This window comes from Dendrobates tinctorius, unplaced genomic scaffold, assembly GCF_039654945.1.
Source record: "Dendrobates tinctorius isolate UK_male_01 unplaced genomic scaffold, ASM3965494v1 ptg000090l, whole genome shotgun sequence".
NCBI classification, from domain to species: Eukaryota; Metazoa; Chordata; class Amphibia; order Anura; family Dendrobatidae; genus Dendrobates; species Dendrobates tinctorius.
Window position 1 is genome coordinate 9,206,419 of NW_027361758.1, and position 26,354 is coordinate 9,232,772.

Genomic DNA, 26,354 nt, shown 5'->3' on the forward strand with positions numbered 1-26,354 from the left:
GCCTACCTGGAGATTTTGGCCAAGAACCTCCGCTCCTCCATCAAGGATCTTAAGATGGGTCGTCATTTCATCTTCCAACAAGACAACGACCCAAAGCACACAGCCAAGAAAACCAAGGCCTGGTTCAAGAGGCAAAAAATCAAGGTGTTGGAGTGGCCTAGTCAGTCTCCTGACCTTAACCCAATTGAAAACTTGTGGAAGGAGCTCAAGATTAAAGTCCACATGAGACACCCAAAGAACCTAGATAACTTGGAGAAGATCTGCATGGATGAGTGGGCCAAGATAACTCCAGAGACCTGTGCCGGCCTGATCAAGTCTTATAAAAGACGATTATTAGCTGTAATTGCAAACAAGGGTTATTCCACAAAATATTAAACCTAGGGGTTGAATAATAATTGACCCACACTTGTATGTTTAAAATTTATTAAAATTTAACTGAGCAACATAACTTTTTGGTTTGTAAGATTTATGCATCTGTTAATAAATCCTGCTCTTGTGTGAAGTTTGAAGGCTCTAACTTATTTGCATCTTATCAAACCTGCTAAATCTGCAGGGGGTTGAATACTACTTGTAGGCACTGTATATATATATATATTTATATATATATATATATATATATATATATAGCGGCCGAACTTTGACATGGATGAGCCTGCTGCCAACCCTTTGCCAGATTTTACTCAGCACCCTCTTCGGTCCTCAGTCGAAGTTGCCCAAATGAGGGACCAATTTGCGGACTACTTTTTATCCGATGTTGGTCGTGTAGCATGGCAGGATCAAATGGTTTAATAGTTTTGTTGTTTGTTAAAAATAAAATACATGTTTTTTTATACCTGTACCCAGTGTACTGTGTCTTAATAAACTCCACTACTCATCTGCCCAGGTTAAATTGAAGAAAGGGAAACCACCATAAAAAAAAATATATATATATATATATATATATATATATATATATATTATAATATATATATATATATATATATATATATATATTATAATATATATATATATATATATATATATATATATATATATATATATATATATATATATTATAATATATATATATATATATATATATATATATATATATATATATATATATTATAATATATAATATATTATAATATATATATATATATATTATAATATATATATATATATATATATATATATATATATTATAAAATATATATATATATTATAATATATATATATATATATATATATATATATATATATATATTATAATATATATATATAATATATATATATATATATATTATAATATATATATATATATTATAATATATATATATATATATATATATATATATTATAATATATATATATATATATATAATATATATATATATATATATATTATAATATATATATATATATATATATATATATTATAATATATATATATATATATATATATATATATATATATATATATATATATATATTATAATATATATATATATATATATATATATATATATATATATTTTTTTATGGTGGTTTCCCTTTCTTCAATTTAACCTGGGCAGATGAGTAGTGGAGTTTATTAAGACACAGTACACTGGGTACAGGTATAAAAAAACATGTATTTTATTTTTAACAAACAACAAAACTATTAAACCATTTGATCCTGCCATGCTACACGACCAACATCGGATAAAAAGTAGTCCGCAAATTGGTCCCTCATTTGGGCAACTTCGACTGAGGACCGAAGAGGGTGCTGAGTAAAATCTGGCAAAGGGTTGGCAGCAGGCTCATCCATGTCAAAGTTCGGCCGCTCCTTTGCCATAACAAAATTGTGGAGAACCACGCATGCCTTCACGACCTCATCAACTGTTTCCATTTTGAGATTGATGGCGGTGCTGAGAATTCGCCATCTGGCCACTAGAATGCCAAAGGCGCACTCTACAGTCCTGCGAGCCCTCGTAAGCCTGTAGTTGAAAATTTTCTTGCGGTGGTCCAAGTCACGGCTGGAGTACGGCTTCAGCAGGTTTGGGCACATCTGAAATGCCTCATCCCCAACCACTACAAATGGCAGTGGTGGAGTTTGGGTTTGGGGAAGAGGCCGTGCCAGTGGAAAATTGAAATGGTTGCCGTACAACCTCCAGCCCATATCAGAGTTCTTAAAAGTCTGTGAATCGTTGCCCCGTCCGAATGCCCCTATGTCCACCGCCACAAACCGGCAGTCTGCATCCGCAATGGCCATTAGGACTGTGGAAAAGTACTTCTTGTAGTTGTAGTACTCGGAGCCACTTCTTGCGGGTTTTGTGATGCGGATGTGCTTCCCGTCCACCGCTCCTAGGCAGTTCGGGAAATTGCAGACTGCCCAGAATTTCTCCGATATTTGAAGCCACTTTTCGGCAGTGGGCAATGGCAGAAACTCCGGACACAGAACATCCCACAGAGCCCTGCAGGTGTCGGCAACAATCCCAGATAAAGTTGAGATTCCCAGCCGGTACTGGAAATGCAGGGATGAAAGACTCTCTCCAGTTGCCAGGAACCTGCCAAACATAAAAAGAAAAAATAATTATATTTCTGTCTTGGGTATTACTAAAAACACTGAAAATAAAAAAGTACATGGCCTAACTATTTTGCATGTTTTTTTAATACAACATAGCAAAAAAACATTTTATAAAGGCTTGGGATTAGTACATGCCAGAAGAAAAACCATTATGCAAAAAAGCAATTTCACAAAAATAATGTTAAAAATCAATAGCCAAAAAAAACCTAATTTTTTGGACCAAAAAAAAAAAAAAATAAAAAGCCAAAAAAATTATGCAAACATAACAACATACATACCGTAAGGTGACAAGGAGCCTTTCTTCGGGAGGAATGGCACGCCGGAGCTGAGTGTCCCGTCTCCGGATGTTTCCTTCAACCATACCCAGCTAGTCAAGGAAGCTTTCCTGGGACATCCGTGTATAGTCAGCAAATTTCTCCGGGTTTTCCTGTAGCTCGCTGTACAGCGTGTGATATGCTCCACGGCTTGGCCGGAGTTCGATGATTGGATGTCTCCAAAACCTACGCCGCTGCCGTCTCTGCTGTCTCTCCCTCTCCCTTTCTTGCTGGCAACAAAAGACATACGCCTGAGACAGCGCAATGTCAAGATCCAGCTTGAAGCGGAAATTATCCAGACGCAAGTCCATCTTGACACCGGAAACAGCAGCAAAATCTGATGAATTCAGCAGTACAGGGTCTATAAAACATTCCAATGAAACACGCCCACTGGTGACCCATTGGTGGTCAAAGATTTTGCTATTGTGAAATGTCACACCTAAAAACGCATGCGCATAAAAAACGCAACCGCATGCAAAAACGCATGTAAAACGCAAGTAACACTGCGTTATTTTGACGCATCAGCGTGCGCATGAAGAAAAAAAAACGCACATTTGTTTTGCGTTTTTCTTTGCGTTTTTTATGCGCACGATGCGCTGCGCAAAAAAACGCTAATGTGAAACTAGCCTTAGCCCCACGGGCAAAAAAACTCAAAGTCCTGAATAACTTCTTTAAAATTTGCCATGGTCTAAAGGGCCTGTCACACTAAGCGATATCGCTAGCAATATCGCTATAACATCACTGGTTTTTGTGACGGTATAGCGATATTGCTAGCGATATCGCTATGTCTGATACTTACCTCCGACCGCTCTCCCGCTGGTTATCACTGATCGCGCGAGAACGTCCTGGACTGTTTCTCGTCGTCAGCTTCCTGCTGGGTTTCCTGTGGAGAGACGAGCGACGACGCGGGCGGGAGGACGTCAGGATCGCCTAGTGTGACAGGTAAGTAGCGACCCCCAACCCCTGCCATGTCGCTGGTGAGATCTGCCTGTGTGGCAGCTCACTAGCGACCACTTAGCGATGCACCAGCGATCCTGACCGCGTCATATCGCTGGTCGGGATCGCTGGTACATCGCTAAGTGTGACAGTACCTTAAGGCTCAATTGATACATCATTATTATGAATGAGTATTCCTAGACAGCACTCTAAAGTGCCTGCCGATCACCCAACGAATGTGCAAACACTCATTCATCGGATTAAATTATCTTTTCGGCTGTGCAAAAGACCATTGTTCATTCTTATCAGCACATTATCCTGGACTCGCACTACTGAGAAGAATAGCGGCCTACGTGTACCGAATTATACATCCATTACAGATCATTCAGTTGTGTATGCCTGTTTAAACAGGCTACTAAATGACTGCTGATTAGCAAGCATCTGATTGGCGGTTGTTAAGTGCCACAGGTCGACCTGCGGAAATGCACATTAATCCTAAAGCTTCAGGACTCATGATGAGATTTAAATATGTTTGCTTTTCTTTAAATTGGTGTCAGCAAAAGTATATTAACAGTATTTAGACAAACCCAATTAATCACTTACTGAATATAACAAGTGATTTCATGAATAACTTACATCTTGTTCAGAAGGAGACTGTAGCTCAGCTGAATGAGCCGGAATCTGGTCCATATTGGTAGACTTTTTACTATGCGTGCTTTTGATCTTCTGAGCCCAAGTTGTCAGTGATCTATTAGTACAAAATAAATGCCAGCAATGGTGAAAACTGTGAAAGAAAATTATAATTGCATAATTCCAAACATCAGTAAAATGAAGCAACAAATAAAAATATATAGATAGATATACAGATAGACAAAAAGAATACAGCAGCACATGTGCATGAATCTAGGCCATGTGAAAACACAGAAACACATTAAAACCATTCAATTTGGATAATAGTCCTCAAAAATATTTTTTAAAACTTACTGTAAGATGAAAATGAAGATTCTTAGTGGACAAATTGGCCAATTCATGTAAGCCCATCAATCACGGCAAGGTGACCTCCCCTGATGGGTCCCTGCTCTAACGTACGTAAGCCACTTCTAGGCCACCAGCCTACAATTTTGGACAAACATGTCACTACCGGGCTAAGCCTACTATTTATGGGCAGGTAGAGCCGATTGTGGCCACCTGCAAGGTCATTGGGAGGGGTGCAAGATCAGACTGGAGGCAGCTAGCATCCAGCAACTAAATAGAGACAAAAAAAAGAACCGACCAGCACCTCCTAATGTGAACACATGCAAGCTGCAAAACTGCACAATATAGACCAAAAGAATACAGCAGCACATGTGCATGAATCTAGGCCATGTGAAAACACAGAAACACATTAAAACCATTCAATTTGGATAATAATCCTCAAAAATACTTTTACCAACATTTTTTTTTTAAACTTACAGTAAGATGAAAATGCTCAAATTGGCCAATTCATGTAAGCCCATCAACCACGGCAAGGTGACCTCCCCTGATGGGTCCCTGCTCTACCGTACATAAGCCACTTCTGGGCTAAGCCTACAATTTATGGGCAGGTAGGGCAAGTTTAGTTGCTGGATGCTAGCTGCCTCCAGTCTGATCTTACACCCCTCCCGTTGACCTTGCAGATGGCCGCAATCAGCTCTACCTGCCCATAAATTGTAGGCTTAGTCAGGTAGTGACATGTTTGTCCAAAATTGTAGGCTGGTGGCCCAGAAGTGGCTTATGTACGGTAGAGCAGGGACCCATCAGGGGAGGTCACCTTGCCGTGGTTGATGGGCTTACATGAATGGGCCAATTTGTGCACTAAGAACCTTCATTTTCATCTTACTGCAAGTTTTAAAAAAATTTTTTTGAAAAAAATATTTTTGAGAATTATTATCCAAATTGAATGGTTTTAATGTGTTTCTGTGTTTTCACATGGCCTAGATTCATGCACATGTGCTGCTGTATTCTTTTTGTCTATATTGTGCAGTTTTGCAGCTTGCACGTATTTCACATTAGGAGGTGCTGCTCGGTTCTTTTTTTTCTCTCTAGATATGTAGATAGATATATATAGATATATAAATGATGAAAAACAACTTTAGAAATAGTCTAGATTGCAGGAAGTAGAACCTATAAAGGATCATCACAGGAAACTGCATGCACTATCTGTCCTCAGACTATGACGACCAATATAGGAGGAATATACCTACAGGTCAGCGCTCTTGTTAGCCACAGCAATATGTTTGACTAATAGCAGTGATCAAAGAATAGGTTGGGAACAAAAGTCTTATAGTTACGAGTCCGGTGTATTCACGAGAAGGGAGCGTTCTCGGCCTAATCCCAGTAATTTATAGTTCGCTGTGTACACTGATACATCAGCATCAAGCCATAAATCCCCAATGATAGGGGGAGGACAGCGTTCTTCTCATAAATATACCAGACTAATGAACTACATGCACGGTGTATTCTACGATAGCATATTATATGATAATAGTATTATGCTACACCTACTTAAGGCAGATCTGCTTTAACCCCTTCCTGACATGAGACGTACTATCCCGTCCACGGTACCCGGGCCCGTATGACCGGGGACGGGATAGTACGTCTACCGCGATCAGCGGCGCCCACGTGGTGAGCGCCGCTGATCGCGGCCGGGTGTCAGCTGATTATCACAGCTGACACCCGGCACTACGTGTCAGGGGCGGTCACGGACCGCCCCCGACACGTTAACCCCTTGCACACCGCGATCAAACATGATCGCGGTGTACCGGGGGTTAAAGGGAAGCATCGGCAGGGAGGGGGCTCCCTCCGTGCTTCCCTGAGCCCCCCACGGCAGCGCAATGTGCAGCGCTGCTGCAGGGGGCTCCTTTCCTCCAGACCCCCGAATCCAAGATGGCGACGGGGGCCTTCGGGGGCCTGGGGAAGCTGGCTTCCTCAGTGCCTGCAAAGCGCAGGCATGAGGAAGCCTTGTGCACTGCCTGTGACAGATTGCTGATCTGTCACAGTGATCTGTGATGTGACAGATCAGCGATCTGTCACAGGACAGTGATGTCCCACCTGGGACTATGTAATAAAGTAAAAAAAAAATTAAAAAAAAGTGTAAAAATAAATTTAAAAAAATCGCCAAATAAATTAGTAAAAAAAAAATAAAATATTCCCCAATAAATTCATTTTTTGAAAATAATAAAAAAAAAAAACAATAAAAGTACACATATTAGGTATCGCCGCGTCCGTAACAACCTGCCCTATAAAACTGTCCCATTAGTTAACCCCTTTAGCGAACCCCTTAAAAAATAAAAATAAAAAACGAAGCAAAAAATAATGATTTATTATCATACCGCCAAACAAAAAGTGCAATAACGCGCGATCAAAAAGACGCATATAAATATCCAAGGTACCGCTGAAAACGTCATCTTGTCCCGCAAAAAACAAGCCGCCACACAGCATCATCAGCGAAAAAATAAAAAAGTTATAACTCGCAGAATAAAGCGATGCAAAAATAATTATTTTTTATATAAAATAGTTTTCATTGCATAAAACCGACAAAAACATAAAAAAACGACCTAAATGAGGTATCGCTGTAACCGTACTGACCCGAAGAATAAAACCGCTTTATCAATTTTACCGCACGCGGAACGGTGTAAACGCACCCCCCCCAAAAGAAATTCATGAAACGCTGGTTTTTGTTCATTCTGCGTCCCAAAAATCGGAATAAAAAGCGATCAAAAAATTTCACGTGCCCGAAAATGGTACCAATAAAAACGTCAACTCGTCCCGCAAAAAATAAGACCTCACATGACTCGGTGGGTCAAAATAAGGAAAAATTATAGCTCTCAATATGTGGTGATGCAAAAACTATTTTTACAATAAAAAGCGTCTTTTAGCGTGCGACAGCCGCCAAACATAAAAACCGCCATAAATAGTAAATCAAACCCCCCGTTATCACCCCCTTAGTTAGGGAAAAATAATAAAATAAAAAAAATGTATTTCCATTTTTCCATTAGGGTTAGGGCTAGGGTTAGGGCTAGGGGTGTGTTGGGGTAGGGTTGGGGTAGGGTTAGGGCTAGGGTTAGGGCTAGGGCTAGGGTTAGGGCTAGGGTTAGGGCTAGGGTTTAGGGCTAGGGTTAGGGCTAGGGTTAGGGGCGTGTTGGGGTTCGGGTTGGAGTTAGAATTGGGGGTTTCCACTGTTTGGGCACATCAGGGGCTCTCCAAATGCAACATGGCGTCTGATCTCAATTCCAGCCAATTCTGAGTTGAAAAAGTCAAATGGTGCTCCTTCCCTTCCAAGCTCTGCTATGAGCCCAAACAGTGTTTTACCCCCACATGTAGGGTAGCAGCCTACTCAGGACAAATTGCAAAACAATTTTTGGGGTCCAATTTCTCCTGTTACCCTTAGGAAAATAAAAAATTGGGGGCAAAAATATCATTTTTGTGGAAAAAAATGATTTTTTTATTTTCACATCCGAGTGTTATAAACTTCTGTGAAGCACTTGGGGGTTCAAAGTGCTCACCACACATCTAGATAAGTTCTGTGGGGGGTCTAGTGTCCAAAATGGGGTCACTTGTGGGGAGTTTCAATAGTTTAGGTACATCAGGGGCTCTCCAAACGCACATGACACTCGCAGACCATTCCATCAAAGTCTGCATTCCAAAACGTCACTGCTTCCCTTCCGAGCCCCGACGTGTGCCCATACAGTAGTTTTCTCCCACATATGGGGTGTCAGCGTACTCAGGACAAATTGGACAACAACTTTTGGGGTCCAATTTCTCCTGGTACCCTTGGGAAAATAAAAAAATGGTGACTAAAAGATCATGTTTGTGGAAAAAATACGAATTTTTTATTTTCACGCCCGGGCGTTGTAAACTTCTGTGAAGCACTGGGGGGTCAAAGTGCTCACCTCACATATAGATAAGTTCCTTAGGGGGTCTAGTTTACAAAATGGTGTCATTTGTGGGGGGTTTCCACTGTTTAGGTACATTAGGGGCTCTCCAAAGGCAACATGACACCCGCAGACCATTCCATCAAAGTCTGCATTCCAAAACGTCACTACTTCCCTTCCGAGCCCCGACGTGTGCCCATACAGTAGTTTTCTCCCACATATGGGGTAGCAGCGTACTCAGGACAAATTGGACAACAACTTTTGGGGTCCAATTTCTCCTGGTACCCTTGGGAAAATAAAAAAATGGTGACTAAAAGATCATGTTTGTGGAAAAAATACGAATTTTTTATTTTCACGCCCGGGCGTTGTAAACTTCTGTGAAGCACTGGGGGGGTCAAAGTGCTCACCACACATCTAGATAAGTTCCTTGGCGGGTCTAGTTTACAAAATGGTGTCATTTGTGGGGGGTTTCCACTGTTTAGGTACATTAGGGGCTCTCCAAAGGCAACATGACACCCGCAGACCATTCCATCAAAGTCTGCATTCCAAAACGTCACTACTTCCCTTCCGAGCCCCGACGTGTGCCCATACAGTAGTTTTCTCCCACATATGGGGTATCAGCATACTCAGGACAAATTGGACAACAACTTTTGGGGTCCAATTTCTCCTGGTACCCTTGGGAAAATAAAAAAATGGTGACTAAAAGATCATGTTTGTGGAAAAAATACGAATTTTTTATTTTCACGCCCGGGCGTTGTAAACTTCTGTGAAGCACTGGGGGGGTCAAAGTGCTCACCACACATCTAGATAAGTTCCTTAGGGGGTCTAGTTTCCAAAATGGTGTCATTTGTGGGGGGGTTCAACTGTTTTGGTACATCAGGAGTTTTCCAAACGCGACATGGTGTCCGATCTCAATTCCAGCCAAAAACGTCAAATGGCGCTGCTTCCCTTCCGAGCTCTGCCATGCGCCCAAATAGTGGTTTACCCCCACATGTGGGGTATCAGCGTACTCAGGACAAATTGCACAATAACTTTTAGGGTCCTGTTACCCTTGGAAAAATAAGAATTGAGGGTGAAAAGATCATTTTTGTGGAAAAAATATGATTTTTTAATTGTATGGCTTTATGTTATAAACTTCTGTGAAGCCCATGGGGGTTCAAAGTTCTCACCACACATCTAGATAAGTTCCTTAGGGGGCCTAGTTTCCAAAATGGTGTCATTTGTGGGGGGTTTCCACTGTTTTGGTACATCAGGGGTTTTCCAAACGCGACATGGTGTCCGATCTCAATTCCAGCCAAAAACGTCAAATGGCGCTGCTTCCCTTCCGAGCTCTGCCATGCGCCCAAATAGTGGTTTACCCCCACATGTGGGGTATCAGCGTACTCAGGACAAATTGCACAATAACTTTTAGGGTCCTGTTACCCTTGGAAAAATAAGAATTGAGGGTGAAAAGATCATTTTTGTTGAAAAAATATGATTTTTTAATTGTATGGCTTTATGTTATAAACTTCTGTGAAGCCCATGGGGGTTCAAAGTTCTCACCACACATCTAGATAAGTTCCTTAGGGGGTCTATTTTCCAAAATGGTGTCATTTGTGGGGGGTTTCCACTGTTTTGGTACATCAGGGGTTTTCCAAACGCGACATGGTGTCCGATCTCAATTCCAGCCAAAAACGTCAAATGGCGCTGCTTCCCTTCCGAGCTCTGCCATGCGCCCAAATAGTGGTTTACCCCCACATGTGGGGTATCAGCGTACTCAGGACAAATTGCACAATAACTTTTAGGGTCCTGCTACCCTTGGGAAAATAAAAATTGGGGTGAAATGATCATTTTTGTGGAAAAAATATGATTTTTTTAATTGTACCGCTGTACGTTATAAACTTCTGTAAAGCCCTTGTGGGTTCAAAGTTCTCACCACATATCTAGATAAGTTCCTTGGGGGGTCTAGTTTCCAAAATGGGGTCACTTGTAGGGGGTTTCCACTGTTTAGGTACATCAGGGACTCTCCAAACGTGACATGGCGTCCAATCTGAATTCCAGCCAATTTTGCATTGAAAAAGTCAAACGGCGCTCCTTCCATTCTGAGCTCTGCCATGCGCCGAAACAGTCGTTCCCCCCCACATATCAGGTATCTGCATACTCAGGACAAATTGCACAATAACTTTTGCAGTTCAATTTCTCCTGTTACCCTTGGTAAAATAAAAAAAATTGAACCTGAAGTATTTTTTTTATGAAAAAAAGTTAGATGTTCATTTTTTTTTAAATATTCAAAAAAATTCCTGTGACGCACCTAAAGGGTTAATAAACTTCTTGAATGTGGTTTTGAGCACCTTAAGGGGTGCAGTTTTTAGAATGGTGTCACTTTTGGGTATTTTCTATCATATAGACCCCTCAAAGTGGCTTCAAATGTGATGTGGTCCTAAAAATAAAATGGTGTTGTAAAAATGAGAAATCGCTGGTCAACTTTTAACCCTTATAACTTCCTAACAAAAAAAAATTTTGGTTCCAAAATTGTGCTGATGTAAAGTAAACATGTGGGAAATGTTAGTTATCAAGTTTTTTGTGTGCCGTATCTCTGTGATTTAAGGGCATAAAAATTCAAAGTTGGAAAATTGCGAAATTTTCAAAATTTTCGCCAAATTTCCGTTTTTCTCACAAATAAACGCAAGTTATTTGAACAAAATGTTACCACAAACATGAAGTACAATATGTCACGAGAAAACAATGTCAGAATCACCGGTATCCATGGAAGCGTTCGAGAGTTATGACCTCATAAAGGTACAGTGGTCAGAATTGTAAAAATTGGCCCGGTCATGAACGTGCAAACCACCCTTGGGGGTGAAGGGGTTAAGCAACACATATTAATACATTCCTACATATCACTACAACTACTTCCAGCACAAGCAAAAAAATATATAATAATATGCCTGCACCTGTATTTTCATGGACAGAATAGCTATCCCATGGCCTCTATACTCTCATCTCTGGTATAGGGGGGATCACATGCAATTACTCCAAAGGAGACATCTAATGTTTCTAGATGTATCCTATTGTGGATATGTCACTGTGGATATGACACTGTGAACAAGCTTTCTCACAAGCATTATTTATTTATGTGCCTACCTTCCAATGTTCATACAAAGTGCCTTGTTGACAGGGTCGCAAACATAGTGTATCCGAAAGCATTTAACATTTGCACAATTTTCTTATAGACAAGTTAATGAAAACAGGGGTATTTGCACCACATACCTGCTTGGCTGATTACTGCTGCAGGCAGTACTTTTATCACAGCTTAAATGAGATTGTGAATGCCCTGATAAATGCCCCTCGGAGGATTTCAGATGCCACCTCGTACTAGGTAGCTGCTTAAAGGATACCTTGCTTTCTGCAGGCACGTACTTTAAATCATGCGGGCTTCTAGACTCAGTCCTGCATTCTTGTAAAGTCTGTTTTGTAGGCAGTCTTGTCTCCCTTGAGGTATATTGACTGCAGCTGCTTAAACAAGCGTTTGGCTCAGAGGCAGAATGTGTCCCATAGCCGCTGCTGACGGATGTGTTCTCCATAAAATGCTCCTGTGTAATAAAAGCTCTTTGATGAATATCAAGTTCTCTAAACAGATGCAGTGGGTTGCTTGTTTTCTTCCCCCTTTCTTCATGTTGTGTATGTTGTTGCTCATCCTGAGGTTTTAAAGAATGAGTGTCGTATGTCACAGGTAAAACGGCATTGCTAGCTCCATAACTCCAAGGAGAGATGCCTCCTTGTAAATGGGCCAAGTTCTTTATGTCATCTCGAATGAGCTGAAAATGGAGAGTAATCAGTAAAAAAAAATATTACTAAGATTTCATAAAGAAATAGCACAAAAACAGAGTCGTTCTGGGTAATGCCAAAAAAATACAATGTGTTGCAAATCTTCACTTTCTTGCATATCAGCCATAATGCGAAACAAGCTGCAAAGCTTAAAGAATGTAAGCCGCTACAGGGATGACATGTCAAGCATGAGATCACTGAAGCAGAAACATTAACCTTTGCGTATTGACGCTAACATTATATAAATAGGCACAAAAAAATAGAGAAACAGACCAAACAGGATTTAAGAAAAAAATATTAGAAAAAAACAAACACATAAAGAAACAGATGTTACTCCTTTAAGATAAGCTATAGTGAAGATAACTGAACATATTCCATGAGAATAGCTGGAAGCATGCCAACTCATGCATTATGAAAACTAAACATATCTGCATTGTGCCAACATTATAAAAATGTTAAACTTTCAATCTCTGATTTGGCAGCCCACTCTATATCCAAATGCCAGACAGTATTTAAGACCCGATATACTGACGTATCTGGCATGGTTACATCACTAGTTCACCTGTTTGTAGGATGCTATGGTGTATGCAATGCAGTCATGAAATCACCATGGATATAATTGGATATCATGAAGTCACTATGGATAGTATTTGGATATGATTAGTATATAGCATGTATGTAATCTAAATAGTAGTGATGGTTTGAATTAAAATAAGACAGTTAGGGTGATCAATGAGTGGAACATGCTGCCACATGAGGTGGTGAGTTCTCCTTCAGTGGAAGTCTTCAAACAGAAACTGGACAGACATCTGTCTGAGATGGTTTAGTGAATCCTGCATTGAGCAGGGGGTGGGACACAATGACCCTGGAGGTCCCTTCCAACTCTAACATTCTATGATAAGACACTGAAAAGTTACAGAATAATAGCTAAATTGTAGCCTTTTATAATTATAATTTGCAATTGTGTGATTAAATAATTAAAATAATAATAACAATAAAAAACTGCATACTCAAATCTCAGTCTGGCACTACCCTAACAGGTACCCTGCCCTTAACATTTAAAGGGGATGTGAAGTGACCTCTGATCAGCTGCAAATTGCTTCAAATTTTGGCCATGCTGAAGAAAACAACTCAATCAGAAGGTGACTGCTGCAGCCCTTATGGGGACACAAAAGCAAGTGTGAGTGATCGGCACCAGTCTGGGATGGGAGTAAAGAATTTTTTGAATTTTTTTTTAACTCACTCTGGGTCCACTGACAATAACTTTTAAAGTAGATAAAAAACCCCATTAGACTTCTCAGGACAGACTAAAGAATGTTTAAAAAGCAATTTAGTAAAAAGTATATCATATTTTGTTCATTGGTGTAATATTACAATTTACATTTTAGTTTGAGATGTTTGAGAAAAAGGTTTTCTGCCTCATGGCAATTGTATGTTTAAGTGTTGGAAAACACCAGCCCCATCCCTCTTATAGATGTAAAGTTAATACTCAAGATTTTATATTCACAATTCTAGATTTACAGGAAACTTGGATGTCCAATAACAAGAGCAATCTTAGACATAACAAAACTTCTTAATAGACACTTTAAAACACATTGCAAAAAATATAGTAACAAAGCTTCCGCCCTCACCTGTAGCTGATGGTTAAACTGCTCTTGTTGGGCATCTATGTGTTCTTGACACTGACGTTCAACAAGTTGAAACAACTGCAACCATCGAGCCTAGGAGAGAATTTACAAAACTGAAGACTATGTTTTCAAGGTAAGAATGAAAAAGTTTGCATTATTCAAGAATTTTGATAAAACAGATCTCTGAACAGACTGCTAATCATAACCTAATTTTAGCATGTAAGGATACCCTCAATACCAGGCAGTGAGCAAGAAAATATTTCTGCCCAATCGTTTGGAGAATATTTGAAAATTGTTTCATTACACCTAACACTGTGAATATAAGTGCACATCACATGCACTTATCTTAGGCCGGGGTCAGACTTGCGAGAAACTTGGACGAGTCTTGCACGTCAATACCCGTCACTGCCGCTGGCACTCGGATCGGAGCGTTCAGCTGCTCAGAAATACATGCAGCTGAACGCTCCAATCCGAGTGCCGGCGGCAGTGCCGGGTATTGATGTGCAAGACTCTTCCGAGTTTCTCGCAAGTCTGACCCTGGCCTAATAAAGAGACTTGCAACTTTGCATACATTAAAAGTACATGTGACTATAAGAGACTTTGCAATATATCTTTTCAGAGAATTCTGCTTATTTCTCTACCAGCCACTTATTTCTCACCTCGCTGCTGAACTTGTAATACACGCAGCACCATCTGGCTCAAGACAAGTCAGACTGCCAGTACAATGAGTTTTTAGGCTACACATTATACTCTAAGGAAAAGGGAGGAAGTGAGGGGCATTATCAGAAAACAAGCAGAGGGAGACACAGAAAGATCGTGCTGTGCTTTCTAACCAGTCTATTACTTCCCTTCAAATTTGGATTAACATTACTGCTGTGCAATTTCCTCCATGCTGCTACTCTGTGTGCTAAGAAAAAAAAAGCAGTAATCCATCATTTTGCAGGATTGTGTATTGGAGAGATGACATCAGCTAGCTTCATCCTACCAGCTCACAGTAAAATGCAAATTATAGACAGAGCCTGCAAAGGGGAAAGCTGAAAGTGCAAAGCATATCAAGGCCAAAGATAGTGAACACATGTAGGACAGCTTATGCTGACAAGCTATTTCAAATTACAGTTACCTTTTAATTGCGAGTGACAACATAAATATCAGATATGCCATAACTTAGTTTGAGAGAAATAGTGATCCTTGACTCCGCAATAGCAGTGTGAGAAAGCCTAAAATGTCTAATAAGAGAGGACTGGTATAGGTTGCCATTGCTCTAATATACTTTATTCTTTACTTTTCCTCTTATAAAACAAGCAAGTCTCCACTTAAAGTGAATCTGTCACCAAGTTTTTCTCACCTAATCTGAGAGCAGCATAATGTAGAGACAGAGACCCGGATGCCAGCGACGTATCACTTACTGGACTGATAAGCAGAGTTTTGATAAAATCACTGTTTTATCAGAAAGAGATTATCATTAGAGGAATAGTAAACCTGCTTCTAGGTAGTCAAGCATGTTCAATAACTTTGTAGAGCCCCTCCCCCACCACTGATTGACAGCTTTCTTTCCATGTACAATGTACAAAGAAAGCTGCCAATCTGTGGTGTGGGAGGGGCTGGACAGAGCTCAGCATCCAGAGAATGGCTAGATCCACAGCAGATTACAATAGTGATTTTATCAACAGCAAGCCCCTACATTATGCTGACCTGTAAAAACAGGCCAAGAAACCTCCTTCTCCTGATAGGTAAAGATCCACCTATGAGACATTTAAAGGTCAACCTAAAAAATTGAAGTATTAATATACCTCACAACTTTTTTGGGCTTCTAGATCAGTCTGACCAGCGATGCACAGATTTTGTGAAAAAGACGTCTGTAAGTCATTGCACTGGAAAGAATTTTCGGGCAGATTTCCTTCTTTGCTTGATTCGCATCTAGACTCCAAGACAGAACAAAAGAAATACCGTATAACACTAGAATAATCATAAGATTTTCCTAAAATAAAGTAGGCTTCAGATGGTGAATAAAATGGCTTAGCCCATATGTGCAAGGAGGAGAAGAGGGATTTCTCTTTTTCCTCCTGCAAGCACAGGCTGGGATGTTATTTACGCTTCAGTGGGCTTGACAAAAGTGTTAGAATGGTTAACAGCGGTCCTGGATGAGTCCTGTTACGGTTTTAAAAATACAGCGATTAGTGATAACACAGGAATCATTGAAAATGGTGTTAGAAGGCGGTTAAAGCACTCCTACCTAAAACCTTGTAGAGGTAAATCCTGCCGTCAGGTTCCTTTTAACCCCTTAACGACCTATGATAAACAATCTATTTATACAATTGCCTTGTAATATTTTCATTTCCTGTTCTGTCCAGATGTCACCATATCCCAGAATTCCAAGCGGAGGAAGTTCACCGACTGCCATATTGGGACACCCAAGTGATGAGTGTCTCAATATGAAAACTGCTGCTGGTACCAACCTATTGTGCGGTACCACCAGCGGAACACCGTCGCACCACACACACACACACACACACACACACACACTCTATACGCCGTATGCACCACACACACACACACACACACACTATTGTTGTATTTCACTGACTGTTTTTAAACAATATTTTACCTCAGAAAATGTATCCTCTGCGATCTCCTGCTGTAATGTTAGTATTGTCTTTTGCTTCCTCCACTGCCCAGGAGCTGTGGTATGTTCTGTACATGGTCAGACACAGGAGTGAGAGAGACACAGCACAAGGGTGAGACAGCTCAAACGGGACAGCACATGAGGGGAGAACACAGCACAGGAAGGAGAGAGACAGCAGACAAGGGGGATAGCACATGGGGTAGACAGGTCAAACAGCAGACAAGGGGGATAGCACATGGGGTAGACAGGTCAAAGAAGAGAGAACAAACGGGAGAAGGCAGCACATGGGGAAAGAGAGAGTGGATAGGTGGGTGAGCACATGGGGGGGGGGGGGGAGTGATTCTCAAAGCTGCAAAGCTTGCCCCATCGTGAAATTATCGCCCTCCCAATGCGATGGCATCGGGCCTCCATCTAGCATATATACTGTATAAACATATACAGTATATACTCGAGAATAAGCCCAGTTTTTCAACACATTTTTTTTTACTTATACTCGAGTCATTGTCCCAGAAGATGGAGGGGGAGCGGCAGCGGGTCACAGGAGGCAGGAGACAGCTGCTACGTCTAACTCCTGTGCCCGCTGCTAAAGAGAATAAATAGAAATGAATATTCACTGCGCTGGCAGTGAATATTTATTTCTCTGTAATAGCGCAAACAGAGTCAGCCACAGCTGCCGGCTTCCTGCAGCGGGTGATCACAGGTGCCTGCTACTTAAGTGAAGTGAATAGTCACCTCTCTCCATTCCCATAGGTGTGGAATGCAGTGACTATTCATTCCCTTAAAGGGAAGGTGCCATCCAAAAAAAATTTTTTCAGCAATTTAAAAAAATGTGAAGAATTAATATTTACATTTTCTTAAAAAATATCATTTGTTTTTAATTTTTGTAAAATCTGAAAAATTAATTTTTAAAAAATTTGGCATTTCCACTTGTTAACACTAGGGGGAGCAACTACTGAAATTTGGCACAAAAACCTAGTGTACAACTAGCTCACATTACTGCCTTGCAGTAATTATGGGCGGAATCTGCTGAAATGGGTGTGAAGTCACTCCTCTCCTCCCCTTCTGGGTGTTTGCTAAGAGAAAAGAGAGGATGACATTTAGGAACACAGTGAGCAGTCATTTTGATGGGGCCTGCAAAGTTACTGACTGTCTTTGCATGCAAAGTCTGGATCAGAACAGGCCATCAATCAGCAGAAATGTTTCCTGGATTTCTGTGGAGCAGACAAGCAGACGGTCCATCCATGTGTATAAACACAGCGCTCTATGTACAATCCCTGGCACCGAACAGGATCAGCACACTGATCTCCTGAAATACTCTGTGCTGCTGTCACTCTGCTCTTTCCACCATATATCAGGCCCCTGTCGCCTCGCTTTCACACATCGCCAGAACAGGATTTGAGGTGAGGAATGGGGTCTTCAGTCACCGAGGATGGCAGGCAGCAAGGATTCTGGGAGCAGGGTGACAACAGCACAGAGTATTTCAGGAGAGCAGTGTGCTGGTCCTTGGGGGGCACAGAGGGAGATATATGGTGGAGGAGCAGGGTGACAGCAGCACAGAGTATTTCAGGAGAGCAGTGTACTGGTCTATGAGGGGCACAGAGGGAGATATATGGTGGAGGAGCAGGGTGACAGCAGCACAGAGTATTTCAGGAGAGCAGTGTACTGGTCTATGGGAGGCACAGAGGGAGATATATGGTGGAGGAGCAGGGTGACAGCAGCACAGAGTATTTCAGGAGAGCAGTGTACTGGTCTATGTGAGGCACAGAGGGAGATATATGGTGAAGGAGCAGGGTGACAGCAGCACAGAGTATTTCAGGAGAGCAGTATCACACGGAATAGGATTAGCTACACAGCTCAGCAGTCAGTATCACATGGGATAGGATTAGATACACGGCTCAATATCAGTGTCACACTGGAGAGGATTAGATACACGGCTCAGCAGTCAGTATCACACAAGATAGGATTAGATACACGGCTCAGCAGACAGTATCACACAGGATAGGATTAGATACATGGCTCAGCAGTCAGTATCACACAGGATAGGATTAGATACATGGCTCAGCAGTCAGTATCACACAGGATAGGATTAGATACACGGCTCAGCAGACAGTATTACACAGGATAGGATTAGATATACACAGCTCAGCAGTCAGTATCACACAGGAGAGGATTAGATACACTGGTCAGCAGACAGAGTAGGGCCCGTCACACTAAGCGATATCACTAGCAATATCGCTATAACGTCACTGGTTTTGTGACGCAGCAGCGATATTGTTAGCGATATCACTATGTGTGATACTTACCTCCAACCGGCTCCTCCGCTGGTTATCGCTGATCGCGCGAGAACGGCCTGGGCCGTTTCTCGTCGTCAACTTCCTGCTGGGCTTCCTGCTGTGGCGACGAGCGACGGGAGGACGTCTTCATCGCCTCGTCTGACAGGTAAGTAGCAACCGCCGACCGCTGCTATGTCGCTGGTGAGATCTGCCTGTTTGGCAGCTCACTAGCGACCTCTTAGCGATGCACCAGCGATCCTGACCGAGTCATATCGTTGTCGGGATCGCTGGTGCATCGCTAAGTGTGACGGTACCTTATCACACAGGATAGGATTAGATATACGGCTCAGCACACAGTATCACACAGGAGAGGATTAGATACACGGCTCAGCAGTCAGTATCACACAGGAGAGGATTAGATGTCCAGCAGATTGCCAAGTGTTTTGAAACAGCAGGGAGCAGCTCCTCCTATGTTTTGCAAGAGCAGGGGCAGGAGCTGGTCTGGTGTTTTGGAAAGAGCAGCTCGGTCTCCAGGAGCTCGTCCTGTATCCCTCTCCTGCAGCTGGTATGTGCAGAGTGAACATCCACAGTACATCCACAGTACAATATCCGACATAACAGTGCTTGCAATAGAGTGTAAATGGAGCTAAAAGGAAAGCACTGGGCTCTAATAAGATGGCACCTGACCACACCTACAGCTGTGAATTGAGCTGCCCACAGAGGCGTGCCCAGTTCACTCCTGATGCAGCTGCAATGAAAGAGATAAGAGTCGGCTGCCGACCCTTGTGTCTTATTCCCAGGGACTGCCGTAAATGAGCATGGAAAGTGTCGCTCAGCAGCCAGAAAGGTACGATGGCAGCCCCCAGTGGCTGCATTAATACAGTAAAAAAAAAAAAAACATACACACCACCAGGGCCGGCCCGAGAGATTACGGCGCCCTAGGCGAAACTATTTTGTTGCGCCCCTACTATTCTTGGCAGTAGATGAAAACTTGGGATATAAATTTAGGAGCAAAATAAACCACAACAACGATTAATTAACTCTCTCCTAACTCTTTAATCTTCTGAGAAGTTGTATAGGACAAATATATACAAAGTAATCAATAACACAAAACAAAAACGACCATAGGTAATTAAAATTTTTGTTTCCTTGCCTTTTTTTTTTTTGAAAAGGATGACACTAAGTCACCGAGATTAATTTGTTTAGCAACTTCAGATTCTATCGAAATTGTTGAAAACCCAACCAACCTCTCTTGCGTCATGTTTGCCCTTAAATATGTTTTAATTAGCTTTAGTTTTGAGAAGCTTCTCTCTCCTGAGGCCACGGACACAGGCAGAGTCAAAAGAATTCTTAGAGCCACCACCAGGTTGGGGACACTTTCTTTCAAGTCAGATTTAAGCAAAAGTTCAAGAACGTCTTTTGGTGATGAATCTTCTGGAACACGTCTTGACATTGCCTGTAGTTCACCACATAGCTCTATGGCATCAATGTTTTATATGTACACTTTTCTTTCCATCCCTAAAACTTTTTGCCTTTTGAAAAGATTTTTTATAATTTTTTCTATTTTTTCTCTGGCGCCCCCTTTGGGTCGGCGCCCTAGGCGGCCGCCTAGTTCGCCTATACATTCGGGCCGCCCCTGCACACCACTGAGTCAAGCTTACGGGACAATATCCTTTTATACTATTTTCTTTTTTACATTAAATTATGAAAAAACACGGCACCTTCCCTTTAAGTAGCGGGGACATGTGACCTCATGGTGGCTGCTACTGGCACCAGAACAAGATGCTGCGAGGGAGCGCAGGTACGGTAAGTAGTAAGTAGAATGGTTTATTTTTTAATGCTGTTCTGATGGGGGCCATGCATACAAGGATAGGGATGAGGAGCCATGCATACCAGGATAGGGATGAGGTGGCCGTGCATACCAGGATGGGGATGAGGAACCATGCATACAAGGATAGGGATGAGGAGCCATGCATACAAGGATGGGGATGAGGAACCATGCATACAAGGATGGGGATGAGGAACCATGCATACAAGGATAGGGATGAGGAACCATGCACACAAGGATAGGGATGAGGAAACATGCATACCAGGATAGGGATGAGGAGGCCGTGCATACCAGGATGGGGATGAGGAACCATGCATACAAGGATAGGGATGAGGAACCATGCATACCAGGATAGGGATGAGGAAACATGCATACAAGGATGGGGATGAGGAAACATGCATACCAGGATAGGGATTAGGAACCATGCATACCAGGATAGGGATTAGGAACCATACATACCAGGATAGGGATGAGGATGTCGTGCATACCAGGATGGGGATGAGGGGATAATGCATACCCGGCTTATGCGCGAGTCAGTAAGTTTTCCCAGTTTTTCGTGGCAAAATTAAGTGCCTCGGTTTATACTCGGGTTGTATACTCGAGTATATACGGTACATATAATCTGTTAGTCTATGTTGAGCACTGTGTGTATATATTCTCACACACACTGCTCAGTATAAACCAAGAAATTTGTCACAAAACCTTTAGTTCCTTTTCAGAATCAATATTTTATATGGGATACCAAGCTACAAAATACTCACACAAATGTGGGCAATTGACTGCAAACAAGATTTGTTATTTTGCCCACTCCAAAACATTTTCCTAACAAATTCATTCAAAACCATGTTACATAAATGATCCTAATGAAAGTGTTAGGAGCAAAGGGAAATTTTAGACGTTGAACAACTGCACCAGCAGAATGGGCCATGGCAAATTGTTTTCGGCTTTTTGTGCATGGGATTTAGGAGATTTCCTTTGTGGACGACACGAATGCATGCTATTCCTCTGCAGTGAACGCCATATTGTGTCATGGGAAACAATCACCCCAGTTTTGCTTTCTTTGTCTTTAGCTAACTGCAATGAATTTACTTGTCGATTTTCTTCAACGCTTCTCCTCAGAAGACGATCTTGTTTAGCCTGGACAGCTATGAGATGGCTGCTGTTGTGAATACTTTTGACCTGGCTTCTGAGTTTGGGCTCCCTCTGGTGGTTGCAGCGGGTAATGAAGTTGGTCTAGCTGACAGAGGTCAATCACCGGAAGATGATTGGAGGTCAGGTGTTACAGACTGGGAAGATTTAAGTGAGCAACCTTCCCTCAATTGTTGCTGGTGATTTCGTTTCTTTCTGTGCACTTTGGAAGTCTGTTTGTCCCCTGCTTGGTCCTGCATCTTTCAGATAAGTCATTTGTCTGTTTTTGCCTTACTCTGATTTCTGCTTTGCTGTTGTGTGTTCAGCCTTGTTCCCTGCGGGGACCTGCGCTGGACCCCGTTCCATATGCTTCAGCTCATGTCAGTTTGCTCAGTATTCCTAATCCCCTGGTATATCAGTATCTTTTGCTTTGCTTCCAGTTCACACCAGAATTCTGATCTAGTGGGGGAGAGGTCGTGTCGCCTCAGTATTTATCAGACGTGTTGGATTTTTCTTAGGGTTTTTTGTGTGATTGTAGACAGTATTCTTTCCTGTCCTATTCTATCTAGACAGTTTGGGCCCCATCATTTGCTTACTCTATTTTCTGCCTGTGTTTGTGCTTCATCTTGTCTCACCGGCAATATATGTTTGGGGGCTGTCTATTCCTTTGGGGTTCTACTCAGGGGCAGTTTAGCTTTCCCCTTTCTTTCTTTAGGCTTAGTTACTTCTTTGGCTGTGCCGAGGCGTCTAGGGCATTGTAGGTACGTCCCACATCTAATTCTAGTTGTGTTGTCAGTTCAGGGGTCTGCAGTCCACTTAGTTACCAACCTTTCTGGTTTTCTGGTTGCCTAGCCTATGCCCCGGCTATACTCCTCAGTTACCGAATCATAACAGGCTGCAGTTCCATCTTTGTTATATTTTTGTATCAGTTTTGATACAGTATTCTGACTGATAAGTAAAGTATTACTGTTCTTCTTATACCCTTCACTTTTCTTGTAGAAAGAATTAATTTAAATTTCTCAGGTCTTGTAACATTTCTCTTCCATGTGGTGCCATTGCTGACAGCATGAAATTTGACATGTATCCAATACCCCGGGTAGAGGAGCTGATTGAGAGACTGGGCAGGCCCAGTACTTAGCAACGCTCTATCTAACCAAAAGTTTCTGGCAGGTGCCTGTGACAGAGTCAGCAAAAGAAAAGACTGCCTTTATTACACCGGAGGGTCGCTATCACTTTGTTGTCTTGCCTTTTCGGTTACATGGGGTCCTAGCCACATTTCAGAGGCTGTTGGACATAGTTTTAGAACCCCATAAGAAATTTGCATTGGTGTACTTGGATGATATTATCATCTATAGTATTAACTGGCATACCCACTTCTCCCAGGTGCTGCAGTAGTGGGTTCAACAGGGCCGCGGCCATGATGGTGAACCCAAGAAAATGTGAAAAGGGTCTCGAGGAAAACCGTTACTTGGAGTACATGATTGGCCGTGGGGTTATAAAACCCCAAATAAAACAAGGCCATTTAAAATTGTCCCCGGCTTCTTACTATGAAACAGTAACATAGTAATATAGTTAGTCAGGCCAAAAAAAGATAATAGTCCATCCAGTTCAGCCTATAAAATTCTGTCACAATAAATCCCCAGATTTACGTCCTTCTAAAGAACCTAACAATAACTGTAAGATATAATATTGTTACGCTCCAGGAAGACATCCAGGCCTCTCTTGAACCCTTCGACTGAGTTCGCCATCACCACCTCCTCAGGCAGGGAATTCCAGATTCTCACTGCTCTAACTGTAAAGAATCCTCTTCTATGTTGGTGGAAAAACCTTTTCTCCTCCAGACGCAGAGAATGCCCCCTTGTGACCGTCACCTTTCTTGGTATAAACAGATCCTCGGAGAGATATTTGTATTGTCCCCTTATATACTTATACATGGTTATTAGATCGCCCCTCAGTCATCTTTTTTATAGACTAAATAATCCTAATTTTGCTAATCTCTCTGGGTATTGTACTTCCCCCATCCCCTTTTTAATTTTGTTGCCCTCCTTTGTACCCGCTCTAGTTCCATTATATCCTTCCTGAGCACTGGGGCCCAAAACTGTACACAGTACTCCATGTGCGGTCTAACCAGAGATTTGTACAGAGGCAGTATAATGCTCTCATCATGTGTATCCAGACCTCTTTTAATGCACCCCATGATCCTGTTTGCCTTGGCAGCCGCTGCCTGGCACTGGCTGCTCCAGGTAAGTTTAACATTAACTAGGATCCCAAAGTCCTTCTCCATGTCAGATTTACCCAGTGGTTTACCGTTCAGTGTGTAATGGTGATATTGATTCCTTCTTCCCATGTGTATAACCTTACATTTATCATTGTTAAACTGCATCTGCCACCTTTCGGTCCAAGTTCCCAACTTATCCAGATCCATCTGTAGCAGAATACTATCTTCTCTTGTATTGACTGCTTTACATAGTTTTGTATCAGGTTTTGTAATAGGTAAGAGCATTCTTCGGCATCATTGAGTGTTACCAACGATTTATACTAATTTTTCCAGGAGATCGGCACCTTTGACCGATTTCTTAAAGGGAAGAAAATCGGTCATGGTTCTGTGGCTCTCTCAGGTGGAGGAAGCATTCCAGTCAATGAAGTTGGCGTTGTTTGGATAGCCATCAGCCCCAACTTTAAGAACAGTTTCATTGTTCAAACGGATGCCTCTGAAGTAGGCTTAGGAGCCGTTCTGTCACAGGAAGTGCACAGAGAGGAACATCCAGTCACCTACTTGAGTATGAAACTTACCCCAGCAGAGAAAAATTATAGCATAGTGAAGGAGTGCTTGGCCATTAAGTGGGCCTTGGAGTCCTTACGCTATTACTTACTAGGGTGACAGTTCTTCTTGGTGATGAGCCATTCACCTTTGGTCTGGATGAGAAATGCCAAGGAGAGGAATGCTTTGGTCACCAGATGGTTTTTGTTGGTACAAAACTTTAGTTTCTCAGTGGAACATTGAGCTGGGAAGTCATGCGAATGTCCTGTAACGGGCACCTTGTATGATAACAGATGTTCAACCCCTCAAGTTTGAACAGAGGTGGGTGTATGTGAGGCAGAGAGGGGAATCATATATGAGGGTCCTTATACGTCCCACATGATGGGCATAGAATCATGTTGAACCATGCAACCACAGCTGTGGTTACAATGCCAAATAAAAGCAAATGTAGACTGAGTCAAGCTATTTGACCAAGTCAGATTTTGGAAAACCTGACATTGCCTTTTATTTTTGGAGAGATCTGTAGGAATTTAGTGGGGCTAAGTGACAGCACATGTGAAAAAGACTTGGGTATACTAATAGATCACAGACTGAATATGAGTCAACAGTGTGATGCAGCAGCAAAAAAGGCAAATGCAATTCTAGGATGTATTAACAGAAGCATACAGTCTAGATCACGTGAAGTAATTATTTCCCTCTACTCCTCTTTGGTCAGACCTCATCTGGAATATTGTGTCCAATTTTGGGCACCACATTTTAAAAAAGACATCAACAAACTGGAGCAAGTTCAGAAAAGAGCGACCAGAATGGTGACCGGTCTGCAAACCCTGTCTTATGAGGAAAGGTTGCAGGATTTGGGAATGTTTAGTTTGCAAAAGAGAAGACTGAGAGGAGACTTAATAGCTGTCTACAAATATCTAAAGGGCTGTCACATTGTAGAAGGATCAACTTTATTCTCATTTGCACAAGGAAAGACTAGAAGCAATGGGATGAAGCTGAATGGGAGGAGACACAGATTAGATATTAGAAAAAACTTTTTGACAGTTAGAGTGATCAATGAGTGGAACAGGCTGCCACGAGAAGTGGTGAGTTCTCCTTCAATGGAAGTCTTCAAACAGAGGCTGGACAGACATCTAACTGGGATGATTTAGCGAATCCTGCTTTGAGCAGGGGGTTGGACCAGATGGCCCAGGAGGTCCCTTCCAACTCTACGATTCTATGATTCTATGATTCTCCCTCCAGTCAGAGTCTTGGAAGTTGCCCATGTCCACAATTCCCATTTAAGCTTTCAGATAAGGGTTTGTTGTGTCAGTTTGGTTTTGCATGCAACAGAGCAGGAGATTCTGTGTATGCCTGTGTGTGAGACTAAACACAGACCAGAGCCAGAGACTAAAGCAAAGCCATTGCTGCACCCACGCTGTTATGAATGAGTCACCGTAGGAGGCAAAAACAGAAATACTAGCTAAGTCCAGAAAACCAGAGAAGTTGGCAGCTATCGGATTGCAGACCCCTGAAGCTAACAACAACAACTAGCAGTAGCCGTGGGTGGTTCATACGGTGCCCTAGACCCCTCGATCACAGCTGGAGAACTACATAGCCTAAAGACAGAAAGGGAA

General features: G+C 41.9%; 1 protein-coding gene across 5 annotated transcripts in view; it reads right to left on the reverse strand.

Annotated features, from left to right (window-relative positions):
- Window positions 1-26,354, reverse strand: part of MPHOSPH9 (M-phase phosphoprotein 9) — a 285,436-nt gene that overhangs the window by 147,635 nt on the left and 111,447 nt on the right. For all 5 annotated transcript variants that reach the window (XM_073586084.1, XM_073586083.1, XM_073586081.1 and 2 more), the window contains 4 exons: window positions 15,916-16,042; window positions 14,129-14,218; window positions 11,940-12,487; window positions 4,435-4,546 (listed from right to left, as the gene is read on the reverse strand). In XM_073586084.1, coding sequence (XP_073442185.1) covers window positions 4,435-4,546; window positions 11,940-12,487; window positions 14,129-14,218; window positions 15,916-16,042 — 877 coding nt within the window. The remainder of the gene's footprint in view (window positions 1-4,434; window positions 4,547-11,939; window positions 12,488-14,128; window positions 14,219-15,915; window positions 16,043-26,354) is intronic.